This window comes from Photinus pyralis, unplaced genomic scaffold (assembly GCF_008802855.1).
Source record: "Photinus pyralis isolate 1611_PpyrPB1 unplaced genomic scaffold, Ppyr1.3 Ppyr1.4_LG8, whole genome shotgun sequence".
Lineage (NCBI taxonomy): Eukaryota > Metazoa > Arthropoda > Insecta > Coleoptera > Lampyridae > Photinus > Photinus pyralis.
In genome coordinates, this window is record NW_022170819.1 from 6246328 (window position 1) to 6260075 (window position 13748).

Sequence of the window (13748 nt, forward strand, 5' to 3'; positions counted from 1 at the left end):
GAAGACATAGTAAAAAAGAAAAAGCGAGAAAAATTGGTTTTTCAAAAATTTGAAACGATAACTGACGAAAAAGAAATCGAACAAAATTGCGAAAGAGTAAAATTTAGGATAATAGTCAGACAATAATTAAATTCAGATCAAAGAGTATTACTCTTTGGTCAGATTCAATGGAAACGTAAGGGTCAAGAAGCGTTAACGAAAGTGCATAAAGTATTTTTTTCGGTTCAAAGTTCTTCTTGGGATCATACTCCTTTCTTTTTTTGCTGTGATCTTAAATTAGTTTTAATTTGTTAGAAGACGATTAATTCGAATTTAAATGAAATAAAAACAAGTATTTAGTACTGAGTAATTTACGTGGCACTATTGGCATATGCATTAACGCTTTAAACGAGAATAAATGATCAAGGACGTTATTTTAATTAGGGTTTTATACTCATAAAAGGAAACCGATAGAAAAATCGTGAATATATTTATTATAATAAGATTTTATATAGCAGTACAATGTATGTACAAAAGTAAGAAAACATGCAAAACGCTAAACAAGCTACTGTTCACATGCGAGACTGTATAATCCGTTTACTTCAGTTTCCCATAGACACCAAGCTAATGACACTTACAGAACAATTAAATTCGCACCATCAAAATTGAATACAACGAAAGTATGGAAAGTAGATTGTATTATAGCTACAGGGCGGTTTGTAAGGCTTGGAAACATTGTAACGAATATCGTCCTTAATTCTAATTGAAAAGGGCACATGTAAATTAAAAAAAAACGTAGATACAACATTGATTGGTTTTTTGAAGTAGTTGAGATCAAAAATCAGCCTTAGTAAGAATCACACTCCCGAAAATGGCATTTATCACGCTAAAGATTTTGAAAATTTCTACCATAATTTGATTATGAAGCATGCATTTAGAGAGACCGGTGAGCATCTTAACTGTGCGTCGTTAATTCTAAAGCGTAACCTTTGGCACCACAATTTTGCGAAGAGGTTTGCCACAACCGTATGTACAACCGCAGTAATGCCATGCCGTTGGAGACTACATCTTAAATTTAAATACACTAACTTAAGTAAATGGTTTTTTTAACAATCACAGTGCGTAGCTTAAACGGTACCGGTGCCCATAACCTGCGAACGACATATATTTTGAGATGAGTACACCTGAAGAACACTACCCTTACCAGTATAGTTTAGAAGAATATACAGCACTTAAAATTGACTCTGAATTTATTTGAAGCGAAAGACTACGTCAATTTTGATGCTCTATGCGTATAAGGCAGATATATTGTACGTACAAATCTGATGATATGGATTTGGGATGAGATCTGTTCCTCTAAATGTACATGTTGAGGGAGCGTTGTACGTACATGCAATGTGCACAGAATTAGAGAGTCCGAAATAGTAGTGTTCCCTTATTACATAATGTACAAATTTATAAAGAGACTAAAACCTATATGTTGGAATGCGACAAGTGTTTGCCATTTGAGATCAATTCCCGCGTTTCCGATGGAGTGCCGGGACTTAGACTGGCAGTTGTGGTATTGGAGATTGTTTCGCGGTTAAATGCGTCGGCGCGTCTGCTTTCAATGTCGGAACGGTCGAGACCTTCCTCTTCCAAGATGCGTTCCAGGTGAGCGTCCCCGTTTTGGTAAATGAACTGGCTCTCTGTGTTTTTGACGCTTGGTGAGTGCAGCTTAGGGAGATCGTCATCGGCCAACCCGCGCTCTTTGTCCTCGCGACGTTTCTCCATGGAGCGGCGGTGGTGCTTTGTGGTCAAGCAGCCGGTTTCGACATCCCGTTCCAGGCGATGCCCGCTGCGTGAGCGGGTCAGTTGTCTTTGGACGTACTCGTTTAGATCGTCCTCCTCTTTTTTGCTCATGACGCGATTGAGCGAGATTAGAAACACTCCAAGAGCGGCGACGAAGAGCCCAGTTGCGAGTAACTCGTTCCACCATCCTCCACTTCGCCAGGTGACCACGTCGTCCGGTAGCAGTCCGGATCCTATCAAGAACACTCCCAGCACAAGGAAGCACACCCCCAAGTGCAGCATGCCGATGGAGGTGGCCAGGCGGTGGTCCGGAGGTTGTTGGGTTCGATGAACCGGATGGTGCTCGCAGCTGTCCACGCTGTTAGTCGACGAAGACAACCGGCGGTCGCGTTCGAGTCCGCGCCGTTTCGCCGCCTGCTCCTTTGCCTGTTGCGCGCGCAGGCGACGCTGCCTCTTGATGGCCATCGCAGAATGAAGCCCGGCCGCTCCATGCATCTGCAATGGTTAACCTGCTTGTAATCGTTCTTCACTCACATTGTCACACACAGCACAGCACTAATTTCGCACAACACTTGCTGTTACTCTGCAACAGTAAAAGCAACAAAAACGTAACAGCATCACGGACCAGCACGGACGTTTTTGTGGGAAACGCGCTGCGCTGTATGAGACGTTTTACAACATTGTAAAATAAATCTGCTTTTAGCACCAAGTGGAACGTAAAATAGACTTTCAGTACAAAATGCTTGCCATTTATAACTAAATCGTTTCGCATTGAGCTTCCAGATAAAAACTTTAGCACACATTACGTCCCCGATACCGCTATCGTAGACAATAAACCGCAAATGGCGCGCTCCCATCCCCTTTCAATCTCCCCAGTTTTTACCTTGCGACTAGTCAATATTTGATTTATTCAGTCTTTGTGCATAGAGAAACAAAGGAAGATTTAAAATAACGTACCTATTGTGAGAAATTCGCTTCGCAAAATCTTACGAATTCATTTAAGGTATCTATTTCCGCGAATATTTCGTATTCTAAGGGAAATTGAATCGGCGTGCGCTTTTTTTGTTCTAAAAAGCGTAAAATATTCAAATTGATGTAAGTGTCTCGAGTCGGGAGTTTCATTTCCGTACAACTTCGTGGAAATAATTCCGAGGGTTGCGTGTGGGAAAAAGTTGGTAATTTGCAAACCGGCTTTTAGCATAAATTATAAGGTTGGGCTTAATGATTGTGTAAAATTAAATGTAAAACTCTATAAATAATTAGTTTGTAAACTGTACTTTTACAACTATCGGAAAACATAGAAGGGCTTGTTGGATAAAAAAAATAATAAAATGTCATATTTATGAAAAACGGAGCACTCAATTGTTGTGTAAACTACAGGGGAGTCGTTTTTCTAGGTTGAAATAATGCTGAAGATGAAAGCGAGCTACCCTGTAGTGAAAAGTTTACGTGTTGTTAACGTAATTTCGGTTAAGTATTTAAAATAGCAGGGAAGACATCGCGAAGGTAATATTATTTAAGTTTGTTTCATAGTTCATAGTCATAGAAATGGAAAAATTACTGAATTGTCATTTTAATTTTAGTTATTTATTGTTAGTTATTGTTTAATTAATCTAAAACGCATAAATAAAGGAAAAGGAAATTTAATTGATCATAATGTGAAAGTTTAATCTGGTCAGGTGAGGTTGTTAGGTGAGATTTCTAAGCAGGTAACTATTTTACAATTCTAAAAACAAATACTCGAATTCTTACAATTCTAATGAAAATCTTCGAATCCTAAGAAAAAATCGTAGAATACTGAGAAACTTGCAGGAATCCCTCTAGAGCGCTCTGAAAGCTTCTGAAACCTTGAAGCTTCCTAGACTTTCCACAGCATTTGCTTTGAATCTGCTTGGAACTTTCTCAAGCTTTCTATGGAACTAACTTTTTGTTTCTCTCCTATTTTTTTTTAAATTCTCGCTTAGTCCCATTATAACGCATACACTTACTTTATCCCTTTTTTGTATTTGTATTTTTTTAAATGAAAAGGTTAGGGGAGGGAAAAAATCAGAATTAGGGAAGAAATGATGAGAATATTGCAAATCCCAAATATTCAAATAAGTAAAGCGTTAAATTGCTGCCTAGACCCCACAAGTACAAATTGGTAGTAGGACCGGTAACATTTTTGTTTTATGTAGCCGCAGGGGATGATTGGTGATAAAAGGGTGATTATGCAAACAATTTGCGAGAAAAAATGACGGTAATCGTTTCAAGACTTGGGGATTGTAGGGAAGGGTAAAAAGCTTAAAGTTTACCTCAATCGGTGCTTTTTAGGTGTCAATGAAGGTTTAAGGATTCCTGCGGGATCATATGTTTGTAACTGTCTAAATTTTTAAAATTATCTAAAGCTTTTCAAAATTGTCGAAAACCTTTAAAAGTTTCCTCAGGTTTCCAAAGCTACTCTGATAGTTGAGACCTTCGAAATAATTCAAACCCTCCAAATTTCGAAACCTTTTTGATATTTTTTTAATCTATTTCGCATTCTCTCAAATCCTCTTACGTTCCCGAAACACTTTGAAGCCGCATAAAATCTTACGCAATCACTCTGAAAACCTTATTGTTATTGTTCAAAAGTGCATAAACCTCTCTGAAATGCTCAAAATCCTCAAAAAATTTCTTCGAAAACTGTCGAAACTGTCAAATTCCTGAAAATGTATATGCTTTTTGAACACACCGAAGCAAAATTTGGTTAGAAAACTTTAAACGATTTCAGAGAGTTTTCAAATAGTTACTTTCAGTTCAAATATTAGTGATTGTGACGTTGAGTTTGTTTCCGAAACTTTAAAAAGCATGAAAACTCCTTAATCCCTCCGAAGCGTTTTAAAAAACTTTATAGGGGTTCAGAAAAGGTTACCGTAGAGATGGGCTTCTGCGAGAATAGAGTACTTTACTAGAAAATTCCAAGAAGCGTACTTTCAGAACAAATGATTGAAAAATGTCACAGAGCTTTGGAATTTCACAAAGAGATTTAGTAAGTTTCAGGAGATTTAGGGGTTCTTACGCGGGAAGGCTTCAAATGTTTCATTAGGATTTGGTGGATTTCGATGCCTTTCAGAATCTACATAGATGACACAGCAGCAGAGCTTCGGAATGTTTCAAAGCGAAAGTTTAGGATGGATCAAAGATTTGGACAGTAAAAAATGTGTAGACGGTTTCACTTCTGAGAATTTTGAAGTTTTTCAGAGAGTGTCATGCATTCTCGAAACGTTTAAGGAGTTTTAAAGAGTTCTCTAACGTTTGGATGTTTGTAAAGGGCTTCATAGACCTCAAGCAGTTTGGGAAAGGTTTAAAACTTTCCCAAAGTTTCATATGAGTAAGTTTAAAGTCATGTGGGCAGGTATAAGGTGCATGAAAAATATATAAAAAGCGTTTCGAAGTTTCGACAAGTGCCCTAATTATTTCAGTATAGCTTTACTAATTTCACAAGCATCTAAAAAATCAAGAAAAACAGTGCAAATGGAGTCCTAGAAAACAGCAACGTATCCCAAGCTTCGACGGTCTTCCACGAAAGCTACAGCTTTTGCAGAATATAATATACCAATGAATATATTTCTTCCAGACGTCCCAATCTCCGTTTGTAAATCCCCTCCTCCGACAATCTTTTCTTGAAATATAAGGAATTATAACGATAAGGGGTGTCATTAGGGATAAATCTTGGCACCACTAAAGACATGCGTATGCAAAATTGGTTGTTGAGACGCATGTAAAAGTTATGCACGTTTTACTTTCACAAACAGCATCTCAGGAAATAATTCATCTCGTGCGAAATAAACTCTAAACAAAAATATTTCCCAAAACACGAGGGAGTTAACGTAAAACACACATTGCGCATTCCAATGACGTCTGTCAGTGCCAAAAAATGGGATGCGGAGCCCGAAATAACATGAAGATGAGAACCGAATACAATATTGTTTCCATGGAAACTACGGGAGAATCTAAGCATGCTATTTTGGAAGTTTTATCATGATTTCTATGGCTTCTGCTATAAAATAAAGTTTTCTATTATACACGCGACGATAAAGGGAAACTAACCACCTCGTGAAACATATTCTACTCGATGGTTAAATCATCCCTTTATAGTCATGTTTACTAGAAGGCTACAATGTGCTACTGTTAATTTTTTAGCAGTTGGTCTTAATGACCATTTTCCGCCCACAATCAATCAATTCATATTTGAAAATAGAAAAATGTCATTTTGAAGGAAATACTTTATACATACGGCCTAATGGGTAATAGCTTATCTCCTTTTATAGTGAACCTTTTTCTGGGTAAATTTCAAACCGATTTACAACAATTACAATTGAATTCGGTACGTGGATGATGTCTTTTTTCTCCTCGATACCAAAATTTGTACTCCTGAGGATTTTGTTGCTTAGCTAAATTCAATAAAATTTCCCTTGGAAAAAGAAGCTATCAATAGACTGCCATTTCTCAATACAGTTGCCTCAAGAAGTTGAACACGTTAATTAATTTTCCACTTTCGTGTGAAAATTACATTAAAGAATTGCGCACCATCAAAGAAATTGCAACGGCTTTTCCGAAGAATTAATTACGAACTTAATTAAGAAACATTAGGTTAAGAAAGCAGATTAAAAATGTAACAACGTTAGGAGATTGTATTAGTAAATTAGATAAGAATATGTTAAATTACCCAATTATCCTTCATATACACTAGAGGTACGTTTATCTAAAATCTTTTCCAAATTAAATTTACAAACTGTTAGAACTTCAGATGATAATATACAAAACTTCTAGGGAATCCTAAAGACAGCGTGTAGTATAAGTTGTAAATATTGTAATCAAGTATACAGGGTGCCCATAGACTAATAGACTAATGAAAAGATGCATTGCCATTTAAACAAATTCAATTGTTTCTCGTTACTCATTTGTTTTCTGAAATAAAAACAACTGAATACAACTTTGGTATAGAAAAATTTTGTATACATTTGATATTTACCGAGATATATACGATATTCTATTCCATACATAATGGCCACTCTGTAAATTGGACAAAGAAGGGATTCTTAAAAATTTGGTTTAAACTTTCACTTGTAATTAGTATAATTAGTGTCGTGTTTGTATTTTATTAGTCTGTTGTTTGTTGATGATGACAGCCTTGCTGTCGAAACGCGGTTGAGGTTTTAATATACTTTTTATTGTGGCCTGTTGGTGATTTTGTTTTACTTGAAAAAATGATTTACCTAGCGATTACTTTCTTGCATATTAATTTCTCCAGGAAAATACATATTCTTTCAAATCTTTAATTTAAGAACAATAATTTCTATTATCATAATACTTAAGGTGCCTCCTTCGCGATGGCTTGAAGACAGCACTGTAAGCTTCTTTAAAAAACTATGGCCCATATAAAGGAACGACGTGACACTTTCTTTATCATTCTATTGTGGTTGTAGCAGAAAGAGATGAACGAAAATTTTGAGGTCACTAAAGGATGATAAAGGAAATAAGGATTTAAAAGTTTCTGAAGAATCGAAAGTATTAAAAAAATCTGCATAAAGACGCACAATTCGAACTATCCGGAAGGTGCGCAAAAGAAGTGTGAGAATTGGAACAATTTCAGAAATAGGAATCGAATCGAAAGAGCTTGAAGAAATTAAAGATTCTGAATAACCCACAAGTTGTGCGAAATTGGAGAAACTGAATAATTGGACGTGCCCCAAAGACCCAAACATTGTGAAAGGAATTCAAATAGGCGATGTGAAAAATTCGCAAGTACTCAAAAAGATCTCGAGAGATATATTCGAATGGCCAAGGAAAACCAACGTATTTCATTGTCTACTGTGCAGAAAGCTTTGTATATCATTCACGTAGATGACTACAGTAGCAGTATAGTTTAACGTTGTTTATTTTAGTATCCCTGGTCTCTAGACGCCCCCACATCTCCCCAATGGGCATCGGATACACCTACTGTTAGGTAAATTGGTTTTATTGGCATCCAATTGTGTACCTTTCCCAGTAGGTATCTCCCGAGGATTCCGGTCCGAAAATCGCTAAAAGTGGGAAAAAAACTTTTCAGACAGTGAAAAGGATTGATTAAATTTGCGGACCGCACGCTTCAAATTTGCATTTAAAAAAGGTTGGACTGTAATTTAATTTGGAAAACTCCCTGCCAAATCATATGTAGGTAAATTTAAATAGACAGAAACCCCCAGGGTTAACCTTCTGCATTAACAAAAATCGATATTACGCAAATGTCAGCCAAAATATGCATCGGTGTCAAATGTGTAATATAAATTGCGGTTTCATTAAAATATGCAAATTACGCTGTGTTAATATGTGTATAGCAAGAATTGGGCGAACGCAGACAGGCGAAAGTTAATTAAGAAGAATTAAGCGGTAATCTTTGAATTTATTCGATGGTCGTAATTTCATTTTAAATTAGATTATGTACACCTTCTTCGCGAGGAAGAACGAGGAAATTGTGGGGGAAAATGAGAAATTAATAGAACAAAGTATGAGGCCTTGGGACGGGGCTTTCAGAAAATGTAAATGCTGAGATGGAGTCGGAAATGTTTAATTTAACTGGTTTCTTTCAAAATTATCTTTTTAGCGCATTTTTGCAAAAACTTTTTTTGGTAAAAAGTAGCTTTTAATCTCACTTTGGCTGGCTGGCTGGCTGGCTGGCAGTAAATGCGCGCCCGTAGAAAAACGCTTGTAAAAAGACAAGGAGTGTACATGTAACTATCGGGGCCGTGTAATTAAGAACGTTAGGGATGGGGCTACAAGATTTGGAGTCGACGACATCTGGACGCCATCCCCGAGCGTATTATACTAACCTGGAGATTTTTTAGTTTTTATCTATCTTCTTCTACAGTTTTTCTCCGATTGTTTTCAAATTGGTGTCGTCGGGAAGATCTTGTCAACGCGCACAACTCCTGCGTGGCGGAATTTTGTTTTTTTTCCTAGGGGCGAAATAAACCACCTTTTGCGCGGCGCGCTTCGAGGGGTAGTCGACTTTGGGCGCCCAAAAGTTTCTTACAGCGCGAATCGCGGTCTCTCTTTCTCGTGTCACTAATAGAAGGTCGAGCTATGTGAAGTACCCAAAAGTTGAATACGATTTTATGCCGGGATTTTAGCGAAATCTACCAAAATGTGAATTACGAATGAACGGGACGTCGGAACTGTGTATCGACAAAGGGAATGTGGTAACCCCCGACGAGATCTTACTGATGGTGGAGTCAAAACTTCAAACGCGAATTGCGAGTGCACGGTAAGTGAGAAAATGGTACCGACAAAGTGAACGTGGTAGCTTTCGGCAAGATCTTATTGATGGTGGAGTCAATATTGGCTAATAAAACACTGATCTGCCACACAAAAATGCGCTGAAGTCCCTTCGATCTCACACGAGGACTTTGATAATTTTTTTTTATTGTTATTTTACTAGTGACACACATGTAAGTCTGTAAGCCTTTCCCAGCAATGTTTTCTTACAAGCTAGCAGAGGGAGACAACACAGAATGTCAATTACCTTATTGTACATTTGCAAATTGCAATTTTGAGAACGTTTACATTTGTCGAGTTGGACGCAACACGTGAACCAAAAGTAATCCAAGATCTGTATGCCTTTCTAACCCAACACCTTTCTCATTGTAATAAACTACTTCATCTCGGGGTACAAAGCGAAAGATGTCCCTTTATAACTTTGATCCTCTTCAGAATGCGCACTTAATTTGTGCGGGTTTTTTGGAGCACCCCTGCGACAAAAGGTTGCGACAAGATGGATTGTTTACTTCCAAATAAATGGGAACGGAAAGATGAACTTTGACTTTCAGCAAATAAGCGAACCTTCTGCCGTATTGATCGTTCAGTTCTGGTTAGTTGAAAAATGTACACGCCGTTTTCCTGTTGTTTCGCTTCTATTTAGACAGTGGCCTAACCGCACCACTCCGAGATAATTAATTACTGCGTGGAATTGTACTTCTCTCACAAAAGGGCACTCTTACAAAAAAAGTTTGCGGTGGAAATCCGGGGCGTACTCTCTGGTGTAAATTATTGAAAAGAACTCGAACGGAATCAGTTGGCATTACATTTCATGCTTCCATCACGAACCCGCACTGCACAGGTTACTTACTTGCTAAGGTTAATTACATTGTACGGGCGAGGTCCAATCTATTAAAAATGAGTCTACCTTCAATCTTGAAAAGAAAACGAGTCATAAACCCTTGTGGGAACTTCGACAGCGTGTAAAGGTATCGATCGATTCGAAGCAGTCCAGAAGTTCGTGTATAGCATTTCGAGTTTGGAAACATGCTCGAATTAAGATGATTCTCCGTCTAACAAACATACAGCAAGTGCGCTAGAATCTTCCTGCAGGTATCTTTGTCGTCTACAAATTTAATAACGCGCGCACTGTGCAAAGGAGGCTGATGTACCGGTCAAAGTTAAAGCCACGGTAACAAAATTTAATCAAAAGCTTCGCGAAAGTTTGTTATTGTTAGATACTAGCCCGAACTCCTATTGTTATTTACAGTATAATGCTAGGAAGGATTTAAACGAGCATTAGATTATAGTTGTTTTATTGTATAATCACGTTGAAGGGCTAAAGTTCGTAGTTGGTAATGGCGGTAATGTAATATGCGGCCTGTTATGTATTATATTAAAGGATTAGCACTTAACGATTAAACGAAAAGACCAATGCACTGTAGGCTAAAACATGTTTTGGTCCATCGTGCCACATTGTAATAATTTTTGTGGTTTTCTTTACTACATTGTAGTGCAACTTACACATACCATAACTATCCTGTATATAACAAATATTAATTACATATAGCATTTCCCACTTAATAAATCTAAGAGCATCCTTTATCTGAAAAAAATTCGCAAACTATTTCCGGAACGTATTACTTAAATTGGAAAATCTTTCTAGAAGACTAGTAGTTCACGTATTCAAGAAAAATTTAAGTGCCTGCTATAACTGGCCGTATTCGGGAATTTCTAAACCCGACCAGATCGACAAAAAACTGGAATTTGTTAAACAAGAATAACAGCAAAACCACATTTCTGTGTTCCGGTACAAAGAAAAAAACCTATTTCATTACAGTCGTCCAACAAATGTTGCATTACTTGTTATAAGAGGAAAAGCTCACTTTACCCTTTACATGTTCGCCTTAGAAGTGATATTCTATTTTTAGCACGTGAGTCTTTGGTTGTTTGACATAGTTTAATAGCAAATTAAATTAAGCTTGGTCACATTTTAGAATTAGCTCCTTGATTTGTTTTTTTTATTTTTGTCATTAATTCTTAATCAAAACTCCTGTAGGAATTCCTGAATTAATTGAAATTTCCACTAAGAGAGAGCGGTAGCTATGGCGCATGGATTGAGGAATATAAGTTGACACCAGTTTTCCCATTTATTTACTCTCACTTCCTTCTAAAATGATATATAAACCAAAAAGCAACCACAAAGGGATCTTTTGAGATATCTGCACTGAAAGCCATCCTGACTTCCTGACTTAACACCCAATCTTAGTAGAACCTGGTGGAAACACCGATTTGTCCGGCCGATCCGTGGTCCATCAAAATTTTGCTTTTGCTCAATTGAATTATTGATTCTTATGGAGTATTAATTACAGTTTTAGTATTCGATTTACCCGATTACTGGCAGATGTTAGACATTGCTATCGTAATATTATTGTGCCGCGCTATTCACTATCCCTCTTGTTTGTTTGTTTGTGTTGTTATCTGTTACAGATAAGGCAGAACGCGCCCTGATGAGCTCAAAACGCCGAATAAATCAGTATTTAGCGAATGCTTTATCCGTTTGGAATGTAAGGCTTCGGTCTACAAGTGACAGTTTACCACCACATTCTACCCTAAATCCATTCGATCTCATACCGAGATTGAAGAATGATTGACCCTTAATTTCCATATTTCTTCTATTAAATAACATCAATAAAAATAATTTACGCGCCCCTTAACTCTGTATAAATGATTTTTGAACGTAGTAGATTTTCGGCGCAAAAGTAGTTGAAGATGTCAGTCTAACTTTGAAGTGATTGTGCAATAATTTTTTAGAATTTCCTTAGTAGATTTTGTCCGTCGTTCTTTTGCAATATCGTAAAAATTATAGTCAAAACGATTTTTTAATGCAGTGGATGATCCATATTCTTATATTTGGGATGTATAATTTTTTGATTTCTGTGTGGCCTTGTCCGCAAAATTGATCAAAAAAGGACTGCAAATGCCTTACGGCTTTAATTCAAGATACAAATATTGTGAGTAAATTCAAGCTGCAAAGTGAAAAGTGAAAGCTTTTGTACATACACTCTTAGGTTCTAAGGATCATTTTTAATAATTCAAATTTTAAATTTGACTCGAAGAATAAGACTAAATCTTGGGACTTTAATTAGGTTTCAAGCTTAAAATGTCCAGCTTCTATTATACACATTTCACAGATTTGTGCTTCAAATTTAATCTTGAACCTCCATAATGAGCGCTAAAGCTTGATGCGTCAAGACCTCAAGATTGAAATTTTAATATTGAAGCTATAAGCGTTTGTGACCTTTATTTTTTAAAAAATCTTGTAAAATGGCGCTACTCCAAAAAAGCGATTTGGATAAATTTGGTATTTTGAGGATTCGAATAAAAAAAATTCAAAAGTTGACTTTTAAAAATTTAAAAAATCAGTTTTTTGTACGTATAACTTAAGTACAGTAGGGAGTGTAGAATGGAAATACTTTTTTCATATTTTGAGGGCATTAAAAGGATTGTGCTGTTGCAGATCGCTCGGAATATTTTCACATTACCTCAGATCGACTGAGAACCGAATTGTCTAACAGGTTTCGGCTTGTAGAATCAAAAGTTAATATCCAGCAAGTACATCAAAACGATACAGTCACATGCCTCGCCTCGCACTTTGCCAAAAACGAACTTTTTTAACAGATCTTGATCTACAGAGTCGACAAAAGCTAAATTTGTGCGGAGCCCACAACCACATTAAGCGCTTTAGTTTTTTAGCTGAAGGAAATTTATCAAACAGACGTACATTTATCTCAGATCAACTGAAAAATGGATTTTCTTAATCCGAAAGACGATTTTTTATCATTCCCGTAATCTGTACTTGTGGTACTTGAGGTTGGATTTTCAACCCACAGTTAATTCCTTTAGAAAAGCTATTCCAACAAGAACAATCCCTTTTACGGAATTTGATACAGATAGATAAAGACATTATTACGTTAATTTGATGTCGTGAAATGGAAGCTTCAGGCCAGTAATTTGGGCCGGACGCGAAGAGGTGCAGATGCTGCATCTCCCAAAATAACATTATCTGATGCTCATCGTAGCGTCATACCTACATGTAAAAAAGTAATGAGGTGGAAAATTTCTCATTTAAATTTGACCACCTTGCACATAACGATTTTCTCGTTAGATAAACTGAAAACACGACGATTTTCCGACTAAGCACACAGAAGACCCTCGATGGCTTCAATTTAGTTCTTTAGGTTGAAATACCACGACGTTTGTACAAAGCCCCCAGCTACTGACTTCGTGTGTATTGTGCAGCGTCGATCAATACTCTATAAACTGTTTTGGTAAATTTTTCGACGTGGGTTGAAATTTAATCGAAGTTTTGGTTTATTTACCTGCCCTAATCGTTCTCAGGATGCTGAACTAAGTTTCCAAATTATGGAGTTGTCAAGTCTGTATTGATTTACCACTAAATACAAATCGGTGTAGGTACTTCATCAACTCCGTTCTGTTTTAATCACCGCTTTTAAGGATGGAATAAAAAAACGGTTGATGGTAACGACTTTCTTGGCAAAACGCGAAAGTAAAATTATGACAGTATATTTGGAGAACGGCCAAAATGGGTTTTATTTAAAACTCGAACAATTGAGATGTAAATTATTTGACAGTTGAAGCGTTCGCTTTGATTTTAAAAGCGCATTAGAGCTTAATTAAAATAATGTGCAAATCGTGCA

General features: G+C 36.9%; 1 protein-coding gene across 2 annotated transcripts in view; it reads right to left on the bottom strand.

The window, feature by feature from the left end:
• Positions 1–452: 452 nt before the first annotated feature.
• The window catches only part of LOC116178937, a 29615-nt gene continuing 16319 nt past the window's right edge, over positions 453–13748 (bottom strand). The window contains exons 2-3 of one of the 2 annotated variants that reach the window (XR_004146920.1): positions 1184–2265; positions 453–1130 (exon numbers count right to left, since the gene is read on the bottom strand). Coding sequence is in view for 1 of the 2 variants with exons in the window: in XM_031498598.1 (XP_031354458.1) it covers positions 1453–2265 (813 nt within the window). In the remaining variant the exon portion in view is untranslated. Of the gene's footprint in view, positions 2266–13748 lie in introns of both variants that reach the window. The other variant, XM_031498598.1, reaches the window with a different exon arrangement.